The sequence below is a fragment of the Hoplias malabaricus genome, chromosome 8, assembly GCF_029633855.1.
Source record: "Hoplias malabaricus isolate fHopMal1 chromosome 8, fHopMal1.hap1, whole genome shotgun sequence".
Lineage (NCBI taxonomy): Eukaryota > Metazoa > Chordata > Actinopteri > Characiformes > Erythrinidae > Hoplias > Hoplias malabaricus.
This window is the reverse complement of record NC_089807.1, coordinates 42,962,408-42,979,470: the sequence shown is the minus strand read 5'-3', so window position 1 is coordinate 42,979,470 and position 17,063 is coordinate 42,962,408. Positions and strand designations below refer to the sequence as shown.

The 17,063-nt window shown below is 46.3% G+C and overlaps 1 protein-coding gene across 1 annotated transcript; it reads left to right on the top strand.

Annotated features, from left to right (window-relative positions):
* The first annotated feature begins 2,440 nt into the window (after positions 1–2,440).
* tmem184c (transmembrane protein 184C) lies at positions 2,441–16,760 on the top strand. The gene is made up of 11 exons (XM_066679528.1): positions 2,441–2,795; positions 3,705–3,866; positions 3,972–4,102; positions 5,593–5,629; positions 5,957–6,162; positions 7,275–7,349; positions 8,405–8,498; positions 8,629–8,741; positions 12,939–13,038; positions 13,166–13,337; positions 14,753–16,760. Exons 2-11 carry the CDS (start codon positions 3,750–3,752, stop codon positions 15,037–15,039), a joined length of 1,332 nt encoding a protein of 443 aa, XP_066535625.1. The 5' UTR covers positions 2,441–2,795; positions 3,705–3,749; the 3' UTR covers positions 15,040–16,760.
* Positions 16,761–17,063: the final 303 nt, after the last annotated feature.

Here is a 17,063-nt window from a genome sequence, read left to right as displayed (position 1 = left end):
ACTGTATCTGTTATTAGACTGTATCAGTTATCAGACTGCATCAGTTATCAGACTGTATCAGTTATTGGATTGTATCACTTATCAGACAGTATCAGTAATCAGACTATATCAGTTATCAGTCTGTATCTGTTATTAGACTGTATCAGTTATCAGACTGTATCAGTAATCAGACTGTATCGGTTATCAGACTGTATCAATTATCAGAGTGTATCTGTTATTAGACTATATCACTTATCAGACTGTTTCCGTAATCAGACTGTATCTGTTATCAGACTGTATCAATTATCAGACTGTATCAGTTATTAGACTGTATCACTTATCAGACTGTATCTGTTATCAGACTGTATCAGTTATTAGACTTTATCAATTATCAGACTGTATCAGATATCAGACTGTATCAGATATCAGACTTTATCAATTATCAGACTGTATCAGTTTTCAGACTGTATCAGTTATCAGACTGTATCAGTTATTAGACTGTATCTGTTATCAGACTGTATCAATTATCAGACTGTATCTATTATTTCACTGTATCTGTTGTCAGACTGTATTTGTTATTAGACTGTATCTGTTATTAGACTGTAGCAGTTATTCGACTGTATCAGTTATTAGACTGTATCTGTTATTAGACTGTATCAGTTATCAGACTGTATCTGTTACTAGATTGTATCAGTTATCGGACTGTATCTCTTATTAGACCGTAACAGTTATCAGACTGTATCTGTTATTAGACTGTATCTGTTATTAGACTGTATCAGTTATCAGACTGTATCTCTTATTAGACCGTAACAGTTATCAGACTGTATCAATTATCAGACTGTACCAGTTATTAGACTATATCAAATATCAGATTGTATCAATTATTAGACTGTATCAATTATCAGACTGTATCTATTATTTCACTGTATCTGTTGTCAGACTGTATTTGTTATTAGACTGTATCTGTTATTAGACTGTAGCAGTTATTCGACTGTATCAGTTATCAGACTGTATCTGTTACTAGACTGTATCAGTTATCGGACTGTTTCTCTTATTAGACCGTAACAGTTATCAGACTGTATCAATTATCAGACTGTACCAGTTATTAGACTATATCAAATATCAGATTGTATCAATTATTAGACTGTATCACTTATCAGACTGTATCTGTTATCAGACTGTATCTGTTATCAGACTGTATCATTTATTAGACTGTATCAGTTATCAGACTGTATCTGTTATTAGACATTATTAGATGGTATATTTATTCAGACTGTATCACTTATCAGACAGTAACTATTAATTTTGTCACAGTAAAGTCATAAAAACCAGAGCAGCCTTCACTCATATCACTTTACTTTCTCTCACTGTATCCTCCTCAGGGCCAAACCGGGACTGAAGACTTGGGTGAACACTGCGACCCAATGCTCCCAGAAAACAATGCACAGTGAAGTTTATTTTTTTTAATTTATTTTTTATTGTTATTCTAACTATTCAAACCTGGGATATATTTAATGATATACTTATTTTTATATTTCACCACACTGTTCTGCACTTTTGTCTCGGCTGTGGACACATCCCTTTTTCCACTTCATTGTGGTCTGTTTCTTATGGTTCTTCACCTTGTCTTATGTATTTTTACATTTTAAGATTTTAATTCGATTTTATTTTAGACGCAAGGAGAAAGTTTACTGCTGAAAAGAATCGAAAAACCGTGAAATAAAAAGCTAAGCCCTCTTTATTCGGATACATTCTCAGTAATAAATTGTGATTAAAAGTCCCCATGTTCGGTGAAGTGCTGCATTTTGTTTTAAACAAACTCTACAAATGTATATGTCCCTTCTCTCACTCCATAGGAGCGTTAACTAATATAAATATATATATAAAAGTTAATGTAAGTCTGGAGCTGGAGCCTGGGCAGACAAAATAAAAGTCCACACCGCCATCTTAAGGCCATCAGCTCCAAATGCTTCTACATCATCCTTTTATTTTCTAAGCCGACTTTACCGAGCCCTGCGGATGACACCCCTTTAAAAAAAACGAGGGCGTGTGAACGACTTGGAATATGGCGTGGAAACAAGATATTCATTGCGGGGGAATTACTTAAAAATAAAGTACTGCCTCCCCTTTTTAAAAGCGTTCCCACGCCTCATTAAGTCCTTCACGCGGCTAAAGTTATTTATTTACGTCACCAACAGGGATCTGTAGCTTTGCATTGACCGTTTTCAGACAAACCTCCAGTGTGTGCTGCCGCTTCTGTCCACACGGGGGCGACAGAGACTAGTAAAAGTAAGGCCACAAACTTAAGAAACTATGCCGAAAAAAACAGATGAACAGTCTATAACTGTAGTGCTCCGCTGTGGTAAATGGAGCTGATAAAATGATTGGTTATTCCTGCTATTACGTTGGTGGTCGTAATAATCTGATATGAAGATGTAACTGTATGAGGGGGGGACGCTGCTCTCCGTCCTGTAGGGGGCGGCAGTGAGGCCTGCCTCTGTTTATTCTGCTCTGAGTCTCTGGGAAGAACAGGGGCCTGGTGACTGCTTTGTTTTGGGCGAGTCTTTCTCTCAGTTTATGTTTGTTTGGAGGCGTCTGTTCTCTGAGGGTTTTTATGAAAATCTAAGGACACGTTATGGGCTGGTACCGGACGGGTGTAAGTTAGAGACCAGGCTCTGGGCGCTCTAAAAGGCGGCTGAGTTTTCACAGTCCAACAGCTGCTGAAGACTCTTCACCTCCTCGCTGGAAAAAGCCAGTATATCTACATTTCTATTCCAAACCGGTAGATATTCGCGACCACACAAACCCAGACGAATGTAAGTAACTCTGTGGCGGACTGCTTTGTTCACCGTTTCCCGCATAACGTTTATTAAGAAGCTGAGCGGTGAGATATTTACCTGTGGGTAAGGTGTGTGTTTACAGGGGAATTCCACAGATATTTCATGTACAATTCAGCGGTAAACAGGGGTCAGCCTGGCTGTGAACTTCCGGTTTCAGAGTTGTTATCAGTGCTATAGCTAGTCTACGTCATAAACACAGCTATTGTACTGACTGTAAAACACCCAGAGCCTTCAGTGAGAACGTATTTGTAACGTGAGTTTGTCAGTGTCATGTTTATGTGGGGAATTTATGATAAATCTGACAGAAATTAGCTCTAAAATACTCTTATTTATTACTTTTCTCAGGACCAGCCTTGAGTGGATTTAAGAACATAACATCTGAAGGGTTTAATGCGTCCAGAACTGCATCGCAAATAAAAATGGAAGTGTAAAATCCCTATAAACACACCCCTGATGTTGGAGACAATGTTTTATAACAGGATTTTGAGAGAGAGAGAAATCCACTCGTGCTTTAAACGTTGCTCAGCTTTATCTCTAACCCTTCAGATAATAATTAGTCTCCACCCATCTATCCGCCGTTCGCCTGCTGCTTAACAGCCCCGCCCCCTGAGGCGACCGTATTGGTCCTTTAGGGTTGTGATGTAAGAAATCCAGGCTGTTTGAACTCGTGCTTTTAAGGATCACTGGTGGGTTTCCTTTGCAAACACTAATAGTCACTGACAGTAAAGACATGTGTTGGTGAAGTTTCTCATTCGAGGAAACTCTTTCTACAAGTGAATTATAATTTTTGAAGTTTATATCTTGAGAAGTTTATCGTGATCACACTTTGTCTCAACTTTGAAATCAACTTAAACATGTCGCTGAAAGTGAGACCCTCATGAACAGGTCAGTGTTGGTTTCGGGAGGTGTTGCAGTAAATAAAGATTAAAGATGCCGTGCACCTGTGGGAACTGGAGGAGATGGATCCGGCCGCTCGTGGTTCTCCTCTACATCTTGCTGCTTCTGGTGGTCCTCCCTCTGTGTATATGGGAGCTGCAGAAGTCAGAGGTCAGTCACTTTATTTTCTGAAGGTGTGTTGGCCTCGTGCTTTATCTCTGGCTCTGACAGAGAGCTGCGAGGGGTTATAAGAACCGTGTTTGTTTTTATACCCAGGTGGGCACCCACAACAAAGCGTGGTTCATCGCAGGGATTTTCGTCTTCATGACGATACCGATATCACTGTGGGGAATTCTCCAGCATCTGGTGCATTATACTCAACCTGAGCTTCAGAAGCCCATTATTAGGCAAGTGTCCACATGATAAAATGTAATAGTATACTTATTATGTATGTGTGTGTGTGTCGCCCTGTGAAGAACTGGCGCCCCCTCCAGGGTGTGTTCCCGCCTTGCGCCCAGTGATTCCAGGTAGGCTCTGGACCCACCACGACCCTGAACTGGATAAAGGTTACAGACAATGAAGACGTATGAAGCTATTTACTCCGGGTGACTGTCTGTGAGGAGTGTGGTGTGTTCTCCCTGTGTCTGCGTGGGTTTCCTCCGGGTGACTGTCTGTGAGGAGTGTGGTGTGTTCTCCCTGTGTCTGCGTGGGTTTCCTCCGGGTGACTGTCTGTGAGGAGTGTGGTGTGTTCTCCCTGTGTCTGCGTGGGTTTCCTCCGGGTGACTGTCTGTGAGGGGTGTGGTGTGTTCTCCCTGTGTCTGTGTGGGTTTCCTCCGGGTGACTGTCTGTGAGGAGTGTGGTGTGTTCTCCCTGTGTCTGTGTGGGTTTCCTCCGGGTGACTGTCTGTGAGGAGTGTGGTGTGTTCTCCCTGTGTCTGTGTGGGTTTCCTCCGGGTGACTGTCTGTGAGGAGTGTGGTGTGTTCTCCCTGTGTCTGCGTGGGTTTCCTCCGGGTGACTGTCTGTGAGGAGTGTGGTGTGTTCTCCCTGTGTCTGTGTGGGTTTCCTCCGGGTGACTGTCTGTGAGGAGTGTGGTGTGTTCTCCCTGTGTCTGCGTGGGTTTCCTCCGGGTGACTGTCTGTGAGGAGTGTGGTGTGTTCTCCCTGTGTCTGCGTGGGTTTCCTCCGGGTGACTGTCTGTGAGGAGTGTGGTGTGTTCTCCCTGTGTCTGCGTGGGTTTCCTCCGGGTGACTGTCTGTGAGGAGTGTGGTGTGTTCTCCCTGTGTCTGTGTGGGTTTCCTCCGGGTGACTGTCTGTGAGGAGTGTGGTGTGTTCTCCCTGTGTCTGTGTGGGTTTCCTCCGGGTGACGGTCTGTGAGGAGTGTGGTGTGTTCTCTCTGTGTCTGCTTGGGTTTCCTCCGGGTGACTGTCTGTGAGGAGTGTGGTGTGTTCTCCCTGTGTCTGCGTGGGTTTCCTCCGGGTGCTCCGGATTCCTCCCCGCTCCAAAAACACACGTTGGTAGGGTTGGCAACTCAAAAAAAAAGTGTCCAAGTGTAAGTGTGTGTTGCCCTGTGAAGGACTGGCGCCCCCTCCAGGGTGCCTAGTGCTTCCGGGTAGGCTCTGCACCCACCCCGACCTTGAATTAGAAAAGCGGTTACAGATAATGGATGAATGATGAAAGAACAACTGCATGAAAATTCATAAACAAATGAAATATAAGCACAAAAATAAAATAACAAAAGGGTAATTAAATGCAAAAATAAATGAACAGAGAATATAAAAGGTGTATTTGTAGAAGATTTTAATGAGTAGTAAGTCAATTAAATTAATAATGTCCTTATTTTCTGATTAGCAGTCTATTAACCCTTTACATTCCATACCTTCCTTCCTCTTTTTTTGTAGGATATTATGGATGGTTCCAATCTATAGCTTGGACAGTGTGAGTATCATGTTCTAATCTTTGTGTGAACTGTTCTATTATGTATTAATGTATTCTGTTTATTATTCCTATGATCTTTATAAGCCTTGCTGCCTCTGCCTGCGTGTCTCCCCCATCCTCTGCCTCTCATGGTCAGTAATCAAAGACCTAACGTCTCAGAGGCGCATGACTTTCCTCGGCCTCTTCAGTCAGACCTCTTGAATCTCCAGCTCTGACTGAAGTCACAAGTTTCTCATCCTTCACCTACAGATGCCTTTGTGTCGTAGTTAATTTAATGAGTGCTGCTGACTCTGTCTGATATCTCTCTCTGTCCCTTGGGCTCTGTAGTGGATTGCGCTGAAGTACCCCAGCATCGCCATCTACGTGGACACGTGTAGAGAGTGCTACGAGGCCTACGTCATCTACAACTTCATGATCTTCCTTCTGAACTACTTGGGGAAGCAGTATCCCAGTCTGGTGCTGATGCTGGAGGTCCAGGACCAACAGAAACATCTCCCACCGCTCTGCTGCTGCCCGCCCTGGCCTATGGGAGAGTGAGTGGCCTTTTATGAAGGGCTCTCACCTTAACCCCTTGTAGTTTATTGATGTTATTTATTAGTAACTGTTATTACATCATTCAACAGTAAGAAAGAGCTCAGGATGTGGACAGGGTGTTTATGAGGAGTCCAAATAAAGAGCAGTGACGTAATAGTACTTTAAATGCTCCTCTATGGAATAATACCGTCATTAACATTAACGTATTTATATTTTTATTCGTGAGGGCATTTTTAAACGGGACGTATTATATCCCTTTTCCACAAGCGAACACAGTTACGTTCGCAATGATAATGAGCCGCTCGCTGTTCACCCCGACCCCGAGCGCACAGCAGTGAGGAGCGAGGAGCAGAAGCTCTGGTTTTTAGCCGTTTTCACTCTGTTCTCTTTCTTCTCCGTTTTTACTCAGTGCTCTTATTTCTCAGCGCACATCGTTTAACCTCATCTTTGCGCGCTCACGTAAACACGGGTCCATCGCTGTGATTGGACAGAGTCAGACGAGGGGGGAGGGGCAATTCTAAAGTCTATACACTTCATGCATGAGGCAGATCAGAACGGCTCTTTTAATCCCATGATTCCTGATTTAGGCAGCCCACGAAAAACAGACTAGGTGGTCTTGTTTCACAGTGTGTGTGTTGGTGGGCTTCAGATCCCCGAATTAAAGCGAACATGCCCTGAAAAATGTGTTTATTTATTTTTTAAAGGTCTCCCTTAAGTCTCAATGCACTTCAGGATAATTTTTCCTTCTATTTAATTATCATTGCATTAAAACAAGGCCCTGAGAAAGTTCTCTTGGCTTCCGTTGTGAGTTTATTCCACTGACTGAACCCTCAGAGCAGTGAGAGGAGAAGGGGCGAGGAGGGGGTTGTTTCCCTGTTGCCTGTAGAGTGTGAGGAAACCTGCGGTAAGGTTCATGGCCATGTGCAGCTCCGGCTTTAAACCTGATTCGCTCTGAAAAGCGTAGTCATGCTGTGGAGTTAAGAAGTGGGATGTTGTGCAGCGTGTGTATGTTGTTCATAGGGGATGGGTAGCGTGTTTTTTTCTTTAACTGCATGATGTGTATAACGTTGTCTGGATGTTTCTGTATGACCCGTATTGCTTGTGTCTGCAGGGTTCTGTTGCTGAGATGTAAGCTGGGGGTTCTGCAGTACACCGTAGTGAGACCCGTCACCACAGTCATTGCGTTGTGAGTGTCCTGTTTATCACCTGAGTTCTGCTTCTTCCAGTGATGTGTGTAGGGCTCTCATTTTCCCCTTTCTTTATGGTTTACAGTTAAATAGCAATGGCACAGTGCTTCACAAAGTGGGAGGCTCAGATATTCTCATCTACAAAAGGATGGCACTGCAGAAAAACTTGGGAACCACTGCAAAAGCAAAATGGCAGATTTTGATTCATTGAAATTTGACGCTGTAATTTAGCAATAGCAAAGCGATTTTATTGCCAACTGCAACCTCACTTCAGACCACAATGGTCAGAGACGGACGTGCAAATGTAAACTAAACAAAAGCGGGGAACACGGTATACCAGAGTCGGCTGTGGTGATACAGCGGTTAACAGTGCATCGCACCCACTGCACAGCCACATCAATCAAACCTAAGGGTGGCAAACTGTGTGTGGTTTTTTACATTTTTTTTTTCTCTAAATTCTTTGTATTTCCAACTTTATATCTGAAATCGTTTTTATTCCTTAATCCTGTGATTCCAGCCATGTTCTCTGTATCACAGAATTCATATTACATATTAGTGTATTAATAGTAGGGCGGCACGGTGACGCAGCAGGTAGGTGTCGCAGTCACACAGCTCCAGGGACTTGGTGGTTGTGGGTTCGATTCCCGCTCCGGGTGACTGTCTGTGAGGAGTGTGGTGTGTTCTCTCTGTGTCTGCGTGGGTTTCCTCCGGGTAACTGTCTGTGAGGAGTGTGGTGTGTTCTCCCTGTGTCTGCGTGGGTTTCCTCCGGGTGACTGTCTGTGAGGAGTGTGGTGTGTTCTCCCTGTGTCTGCGTGGGTTTCCTCCGGGTGACTGTCTGGCGCCCCCTCCAGGGCTCTGGACCCACCGCGACCCTAAACTGGATAAGGGTTACAGACAATGAACGAATGAATGAATGTATTAATTTAAATTAATCCCAATTATGAAGAAAAGCTCTCCTGGACATTTATATTTATATATATATATATATATATATATATATATATATATATATTTTTTTTTTTTTTTTTTTTTTTTTTTTCTTTTCATGTGGTAGAATTTGTCAGCTCTGCGATGTGTATGATGAAGGAAACTTCAGTTCCAAAAATGCCTGGACCTACCTGGTGATTGTCAACAATCTCTCTCAGCTTGTAAGTGTGCATCTTTATTATTGCTTACTTCTTCAGAATTTTTGCAGACTAATATATATATGTGTATATGACATAAAAGCGAGCATTTCTTCATTCTGTGTGTTTATAACGGTGCTCTCTGTTCACTCAGTTTGCCATGTACTGCCTGGTGCTGTTCTACAAGGCTTTGAGAGAAGAGCTGAGTCCTATCAAACCTGTGGGCAAATTCCTGTGTGTCAAGCTGGTGGTGTTCGTGTCATTCTGGTAAGACCACTGGATGCGGAATGCTTCATTGAATTTCAGGAGCTGTTTGATCACAACATCGTCACCGCATCGCACTCCCTGTTTACACTGGCTGTTTACATCTTGCATCAGCAGACGTGTTCAGAGATCAGGTCTCGTTCAGATCTCCTTTGACTTGACCATATGGAAAGCCAGGTGTGAACACACGCTGAATACTTTGTGATCAGATTAGCAGTGGATCACTCAGAAACCACGTTCAGAGACAGGCAAATGTTTCTACATCCTGAGTATTTGGCTCAAGGGGGAGGCTTTGGATGTCAGAACTTTGTGGTGAGGCCTTCTTCATTGAACTAAACTCTTCATTTTCAAAATCCAGGGAACCTAAGAAGCAACAATTGTAAACCGCCTCATAATATGAGCCACTAGAGGGTTTTCCATCCCTCAGGTTTTGTGGATTTTGAAAATACACAAAGAAAACCTGAATGGAAAAAGCCCAAGTTTAAAAACAAGAATAAAATAAATGCAGCCATATTACAATAATAATTTTGCTAGTTCTGTCAATCACCTCAAAGCAATATTCTTCATCGGGCGGCACCTTGGAGCAGCAGGTAGTGTCACAGTCACACAGCTCCAGGGACCTGGAGGTTGTGGTTCGAGTCCTGCTCAGAGTGACTGTCTGTGAGGAGTGTGGTGTGTTCTCTCTGTGTCTGCGTGGGTTTCCTCCGGGTGAATGTCTGTGAGGAGTGTGGTGTGTTCTCTCTGTGTCTGCGTGGGTTTCCTCCGGGTGACTGTCTGTGAGGAGTGTGGTGTGTTCTCCCTGTGTCTGCGTGGGTTTCCTCCGGGTGACTGTCTGTGAGGAGTGTGGTGTGTTCTCCCTGTGTCTGCGTGGGTTTCCTCCGGGTGACTGTCTGTGAGGAGTGTGGTGTGTTCTCTCTGTGTCTGCGTGGGTTTCCTCCGGGTGACTGTCTGTGTGGTGTGTTCTCTCTGTGTGGGTTTCCTCCGGGTGACTGTGAGGAGTGTGGTGTGTTCTCCCTGTGTCTGCGTGGGTTTCCTCCGGGTGACTGTCTGTGAGGAGTGTGGCGTGTTCTCTCTGTGTCTGCGTGGGTTTCCTCCGGGTGAATGTCTGTGAGGAGTGTGGTGTGTTCTCTCTGTGTCTGCGTGGGTTTCCTCCGGGTGAATGTCTGTGAGGAGTGTGGTGTGTTCTCTCTGTGTCTGCGTGGGTTTCCTCCGGGTGACTGTCTGTGAGGAGTGTGGTGTGTTCTCTCTGTGTCTGCGTGGGTTTCCTCCGGGTGACTGTCTGTGAGGAGTGTGGTGTGTTCTCCCTGTGTCTGCGTGGGTTTCCTCCGGGTGACTGTCTGTGAGGAGTGTGGTGTGTTCTCTCTGTGTCTGCGTGGGTTTCCTCCGGGTGACTGTCTGTGAGGAGTGTGGTGTGTTCTCCCTGTGTCTGCGTGGGTTTCCTCCGGGTGACTGTGAGGAGTGTGGTGTGTTCTCCCTGTGTCTGCGTGGGTCTCCTCCGGGTGACTGTCTGTGAGGAGTGTGGCGTGTTCTCTCTGTGTCTGCGTGGGTTTCCTCCGGGTGACTGTCTGTGAGGAGTGTGGTGTGTTCTCCCTGTGTCTGCGTGGGTTTCCTCCGGGTGACTGTCTGTGAGGAGTGTGGTGTGTTCTCTCTGTGTCTGCGTGGGTTTCCTCCGGGTGACTGTCTGTGTGGTGTGTTCTCTCTGTGTCTGTGTGGGTTTCCTCCGGGTGACTGTGAGGAGTGTGGTGTGTTCTCCCTGTGTCTGCGTGGGTTTCCTCCGGGTGACTGTCTGTGAGGAGTGTGGTGTGTTCTCCCTGTGTCTGCGTGGGTTTCCTCCGGGTGACTGTCTGTGAGGACTGTGGTGTGTTCTCCCTGTGTCTGCGTGGGTTTCCTCCGGGTGACTGTCTGTGTGGTGTGTTCTCTCTGTGTCTGCGTGGGTTTCCTCTGGGTGACTGTGAGGAGTGTGGTGTGTTCTCTCTGTGTCTGTGTGGGTTTCCTCCGGGTGACTGTCTGTGAGGAGTGTGGTGTGTTCTCCCTGTGTCTGCGTGGGTTTCCTCCGGGTGACTGTCTGTGAGGAGTGTGGTGTGTTCTCTCTGTGTCTGCGTGGGTTTCCTCCGGGTGACTGTCTGTGAGGAGTGTGGTGTGTTCTCCCTGTGTCTGCGTGGGTTTCCTCCGGGTGACTGTCTGTGAGGAGTGTGGTGTGTTCTCCCTGTGTCTGCGTGGGTTTCCTCCGGGTGACTGTCTGTGAGGAGTGTGGTGTGTTCTCTCTGTGTCGTATTATATCCCTTTTCCACAAGCGAACACAGTTACGTTCGCAATGATAATGAGCCGCTCGCTGTTCACCCCGACCCCGAGCGCACAGCAGTGAGGAGCGAGGAGCAGAAGCTCTGGTTTTTAGCCGTTTTCACTCTGTTCTCTTTCTTCTCCGTTTTTACTCAGTGCTCTTATTTCTCAGCGCACATCGTTTAACCTCATCTTTGCGCGCTCACGTAAACACGGGTCCATCGCTGTGATTGGACAGAGTCAGACGAGGGGGGAGGGGCAATTCTAAAGTCTATACACTTCATGCATGAGGCAGATCAGAACGGCTCTTTTAATCCCATGATTCCTGATTTAGGCAGCCCACGAAAAACAGACTAGGTGGTCTTGTTTCACAGTGTGTGTGTTGGTGGGCTTCAGATCCCCGAATTAAAGCGAACATGCCCTGAAAAATGTGTTTATTTATTTTTTAAAGGTCTCCCTTAAGTCTCAATGCACTTCAGGATAATTTTTCCTTCTATTTAATTATCATTGCATTAAAACAAGGCCCTGAGAAAGTTCTCTTGGCTTGTGGTGTGTTCTCCCTGTGTCTGCGTGGGTTTCCTCCGGGTGACTGTCTGTGAGGAGTGTGGTGTGTTCTCTCTGTGTCTGCGTGGGTTTCCTCCGGGTGACTGTCTGTGAGGAGTGTGGTGTGTTCTCCCTGTGTCTGCGTGGGTTTCCTCCGGGTGACTGTGAGGAGTGTGGTGTGTTCTCCCTGTGTCTGCGTGGGTCTCCTCCGGGTGACTGTCTGTGAGGAGTGTGGCGTGTTCTCTCTGTGTCTGCGTGGGTTTCCTCCGGGTGACTGTCTGTGAGGAGTGTGGTGTGTTCTCCCTGTGTCTGCGTGGGTTTCCTCCGGGTGACTGTCTGTGAGGAGTGTGGTGTGTTCTCTCTGTGTCTGCGTGGGTTTCCTCCGGGTGACTGTCTGTGTGGTGTGTTCTCTCTGTGTCTGTGTGGGTTTCCTCCGGGTGACTGTGAGGAGTGTGGTGTGTTCTCCCTGTGTCTGCGTGGGTTTCCTCCGGGTGACTGTCTGTGAGGAGTGTGGTGTGTTCTCCCTGTGTCTGCGTGGGTTTCCTCCGGGTGACTGTCTGTGAGGACTGTGGTGTGTTCTCCCTGTGTCTGCGTGGGTTTCCTCCGGGTGACTGTCTGTGTGGTGTGTTCTCTCTGTGTCTGCGTGGGTTTCCTCTGGGTGACTGTGAGGAGTGTGGTGTGTTCTCTCTGTGTCTGTGTGGGTTTCCTCCGGGTGACTGTCTGTGAGGAGTGTGGTGTGTTCTCCCTGTGTCTGCGTGGGTTTCCTCCGGGTGACTGTCTGTGAGGAGTGTGGTGTGTTCTCTCTGTGTCTGCGTGGGTTTCCTCCGGGTGACTGTCTGTGAGGAGTGTGGTGTGTTCTCCCTGTGTCTGCGTGGGTTTCCTCCGGGTGACTGTCTGTGAGGAGTGTGGTGTGTTCTCTCTGTGTCTGCGTGGGTTTCCTCCGGGTGCTCCGGTTTCCTCCCACAGTCCAAAAACACATGTTGGTAGGTGGCTTGGCGACTTAAAAGTGAGTGTGTGTTACCCTGTGAAGGACTGGTGCCCCCTCCAGGGTGTATTCCTGCCTTGCGCCCAATGATTCCAGGTAGGCTCTGGACCCACTGCGACCCTGAACTGGATAAGGGTTACAGATAATGAATGAATATGCTTCATGTTGATTGTTTGATGCCATCTCTAATCACTGGAGTCTACATCATCTAAAGGTTCTTCATATGACCTCATGCAAATTATTTCACAATTTAGAGATTACAATAGAAAAGCCATGACTGAGTTTCTGATATGATCCTCTCGTCCAATCACACTTGCAGAGTGAATTATTCTTCGTTGCATGAGTTTGAATCTAAATGAAACAGTCGCTGTTTCTTTGTGTGTAATGCGCAGGCAGGCCGTGGTCATCGCGTTGTTGGTGAAGGTGGGGGTGATTTCCGAGACTCACACCTGGGACTGGGCCAGTGTGGAAGCTGTGGCCACTGGACTGCAGGTGCGCATTTATATTTCATTAGCTGTTTCCCCACTCCGTGTGTGGGACCCACGATGAAGTGGGAGCAGGTGATGAATGTGATTGGTTTATACCTTTTAATAACGTGACCGTTGCGATGCTGTTACAGGATTTTATCATCTGTGTCGAGATGTTCCTGGCAGCCATCGCCCACCACTTCAGCTTCACCTACAAGCCTTACATCCAGGAGGCAGAAGAGGGCTCCTGCTTCGACTCCTTTTTGGCCATGTGGGACATCTCCGACATCCGCGCTGACATCTCCGAGCAAGTGAGGAACGTCGGTGAGTCAGACATTTACACAGAGATGTTAATATCGTCTTGTTTGTTAACTGTAGTAATATCATTACTTGTTTATTAGCTGCTCCCACTAGCGGTCTCCACAAAACATGGTGGTCATTATGATCCACCAATCAAACATCAAACAAATGCCCCTCCTGACACATCCATTAACTGTACTATAAATATATGAATGCCTTATGTATTATTGAAGGTGTATTTTCTGTAATTCAGTGTTACAGTGATCCCTCGTTTTTGGATGCGTTCCCAGACCACCCGTGAAAAACGAATTTCCGCGAAGTAGAGAAAAGATATATTTATGTATTTAAAGAGTATTTGGACTTTTAAACCCCTCCCTGTTGCTGTTAACAACCCACCCTCTGCATTAAACAGTCGTTCTACTGTACTGAACAGTACTGTTCTACTACGGGTGACTGTCAGTGAGGAGTGTCATGTGTTCTCCCTGTGTCCGCGTGGGTTTCCTCCGGGTGACTGTCTGTGAGGAGTGTGGTGTGTTCTCCCTGTGTCTGCGTGGGTTTCCTCCAGGTGACTGTCTGTGAGGAGTGTGGTGTGTTCTCCCTGTGTCTGCGTGGGTTTCCTCCGGGTGACTGTCTGTGAGGAGTGTGGTGTGTTCTCTCTGTGTCTGCGTGGGTTTCCTCCGGGTGACTGTCTGTGAGGAGTGTGGTGTGTTCTCTCTGTGTCTGCGTGGGTTTCCTCCGGGTGACTGTCTGTGAGGAGTGTGGTGTGTTCTCGCTGTGTCTGCGTGGGTTTCCTCCGGGTGACTGTCTGTGAGCAGTGTGGTGTGTTCTCCCTGTGTCTGCGTGGGTTTCCTCCGGGTGACTGTCTGAGGAGTGTGGTGTGTTCTCTCTGTGTCTGCGTGGGTTTCCTCCGGGTGACTGTCTGTGAGGAGTGTGGTGTGTTCTCTCTGTGTCTGCGTGGGTTTCCTCCGGGTGACTGTCTGTGAGCAGTGTGGTGTGTTCTCCCTGTGTCTGCGTGGGTTTCCTCCGGGTGACTGTCTGTGAGGAGTGTGGTGTGTTCTCTCTGTGTCTGCGTGGGTTTCCTCCGGGTACTCTGGTTTCCCCCCACAGTCCAAAAACACATGTTGGTAGGTGGATTGGCGACCCCAAAGTGTCCGTAGGTTTGAATGTGTGAGTGTGTGTGTGTTGCCCTGTGCAGGACTGGCGCCCCCTCCAGGGTTTGCGCCCAATGATTCCAGGTAGGCACTGGACCCACCACGACCCTGAACTGGATATGGGTTACAGATAATGAATAAATAAATTATATTTATATAACATTTTTTCTCAAAATTAAATAAGGCTTTCAACTTGTATTTAATTTAAAGATTTAATTTTGTTACTTAAAGCAATGCTCCAAAACAACATTAGGTTTCTGAAGGGTCTCTGTGTCCTCCTCCTCTCAGGGAGAACCGTTATGGGTCGTCCGAGGAAGAACTATTTCGGTGAAGAGGCTGAGCAGAATGAGCACACCGGGCTGCTCTCCGACTCCGCCCCCGAGGTCTCGTCCACGCCTCCCTCTCCATCAGGACGCTACCAGGGTCTGGGGCACACGGTCACGCCTCACTCTCGCTCGGCTCCGGCCGAGCTGTGCTCCGCGCCGTGGGACGGAGACGTAGACGACATCACCCCCAGCGTCCTGACCGGAGACCCGGACACAAGACCCCACACAGACTACGCTGAAATCACTTAACTCTCATCGACCTAAAGCCCATCTCACGCACATCTGGATAAAGTGACCGGTACCTGCTGTTTCAGTTGAGCCTAGCCCCAGTAATACTCACTGCTCAGTTGCAGTTAAGACGTTGAAATGTTTGGCCAAGGGCTTCGGTAGCTAGGATACAGTCGAGATTCACACTTCCATTCCGATAAGAACTTCTATTTTAATCACGTCAGAACAGAAACAGGCAGATGATGAAGCACATTGTAGTGGTTTAACAATATCTAATTTACTCCACAGCACATCAGGGGCGGGCCTTAGACAGCGTATGAATGTTATGATTTGAAACTCGGTAGCCTTTCCCTTCTCTTCAGAAATGCATCGAAAGTTTCTTTGGTTTAGGGGTGGAGCTTTGACATTGCTCACAATAGAACGTCCCTGAATTGTAGCTCCAATCGTTCTGTGTAAATACACACTCGTATCAGACTGTTATACCCCTCCTCGATGTTTCCACAATCACTCTCCCTTCTCTCCGCTCCACTGACCTGTAAATGTCTGGCCCCGCTGTTCCTAAACCACGTCTACAAGCCTGAGATACTAATAAAAGTGTGAGCAGGGGGTAGTTCATTAAAACTCATTAAGGTCCAGTCATAGTGCCATATCCTGTACGTTAAAGTAGCCTTATAATTATAGCACCATTTTATGTAAACAACTGAATGTCAAATCAAATTACACTTCAATATACTTCAACGAGATTAATTAATACTTATATGTAACAAATAGTCGAAATAATAATAACTGGTCCCTAATGACTTGTGGTTGCAGTTGACGTTACTGCTTTTCCATCACCAGTCATCTGATGGCCTCTTACGGCTGAAGGGTGGGACTTTATCCGTAAACGGAATCAACGTTCAGCGTAGTGAGAATTTCATCCAGTAATCGGTCCCTTCTTATTAAGTTTCTGGTTTTAAATTCGCACAACACTGTCGTCCCAAAAGAGCTTTTGTCAGGTCACTTTGACTGCCCCCAGGACACCTGCATTCAAAATGAACCAGCTCTTAATAGTTTATCGGTTACAAGTCCAGGTCCGGACCTGTTCATGACCTCTGGTCTAGAGTAAAGACTCGGGCGACTATCGATGTCCCCTGATTTGTTAGAAACGAGGAAACACCCGGACACCAAACATGTCACGATCGGTTTCATCGGCCGTGAAAGACAGAGAGAGTAAATTAGATTTTCTGCCAAATCGTTTTTGTAATCAGTGCATCACTCGAGGTCCTGGTGTGTTGATTGTTGACTGAGACACCGCTGATTTGATCAGATGAGGCCCAAATCAGTGCCAAGCTGCTGGGAGTGCTTCCCCTCAGCGAAGAAAGATCTGTGTCCACTTCGCTGGACGGTTTTACGCTTGAAATGCATGGAGCTTTTTCATTCTGAGCACACGTCTCGTAACTCCGCCTGTTTGTTACCTATGCTACGTTTAATAGCCCCGTCTTAAAGGGATAGTCCAGCATTTTTGCTGTGGTTATTGTTTATTCTGAAGCGCATTGTTTTATTGTTTCATCTGATGTAGCCCTGCACTGCTATGAACTTTATCCAAACACAGGATCAATATCTAGTGACTGGTATCAACTCTGGAAGCTTAGGGTATCCCTTTAAGACGTTTCGAAGCAGACGCTTGACTGTACCTCATTGATTTACGATGCGGAATTAAGGCTGCATCTTTTTTTTTTCCCTCTCTTTCTCATCCGAACTGACGTTTTGAGTTGGTTTTAAAGTATTTATCAACCAAAGCACACACCTGCTGACCTGAGAGGAGCTTTTGACTTGTCTTGATTTAATTTTCTATCTCCATGTTTATATTGCCTCGATGCACATGAATAACTCGTCCTAATATCAGCTGTAAATGTCCAAGACCCATCTTTAGATATTTCTGTAGCAGCCATACTCACTACTGCCAGGGGGCGCTGTTTCTTTGACTGTCACAACTCAATAAACATTAACAGGAAGGAGTGTCAGAGTCGTCACCTTTTTAATGATCTTACTGTACACTGTGT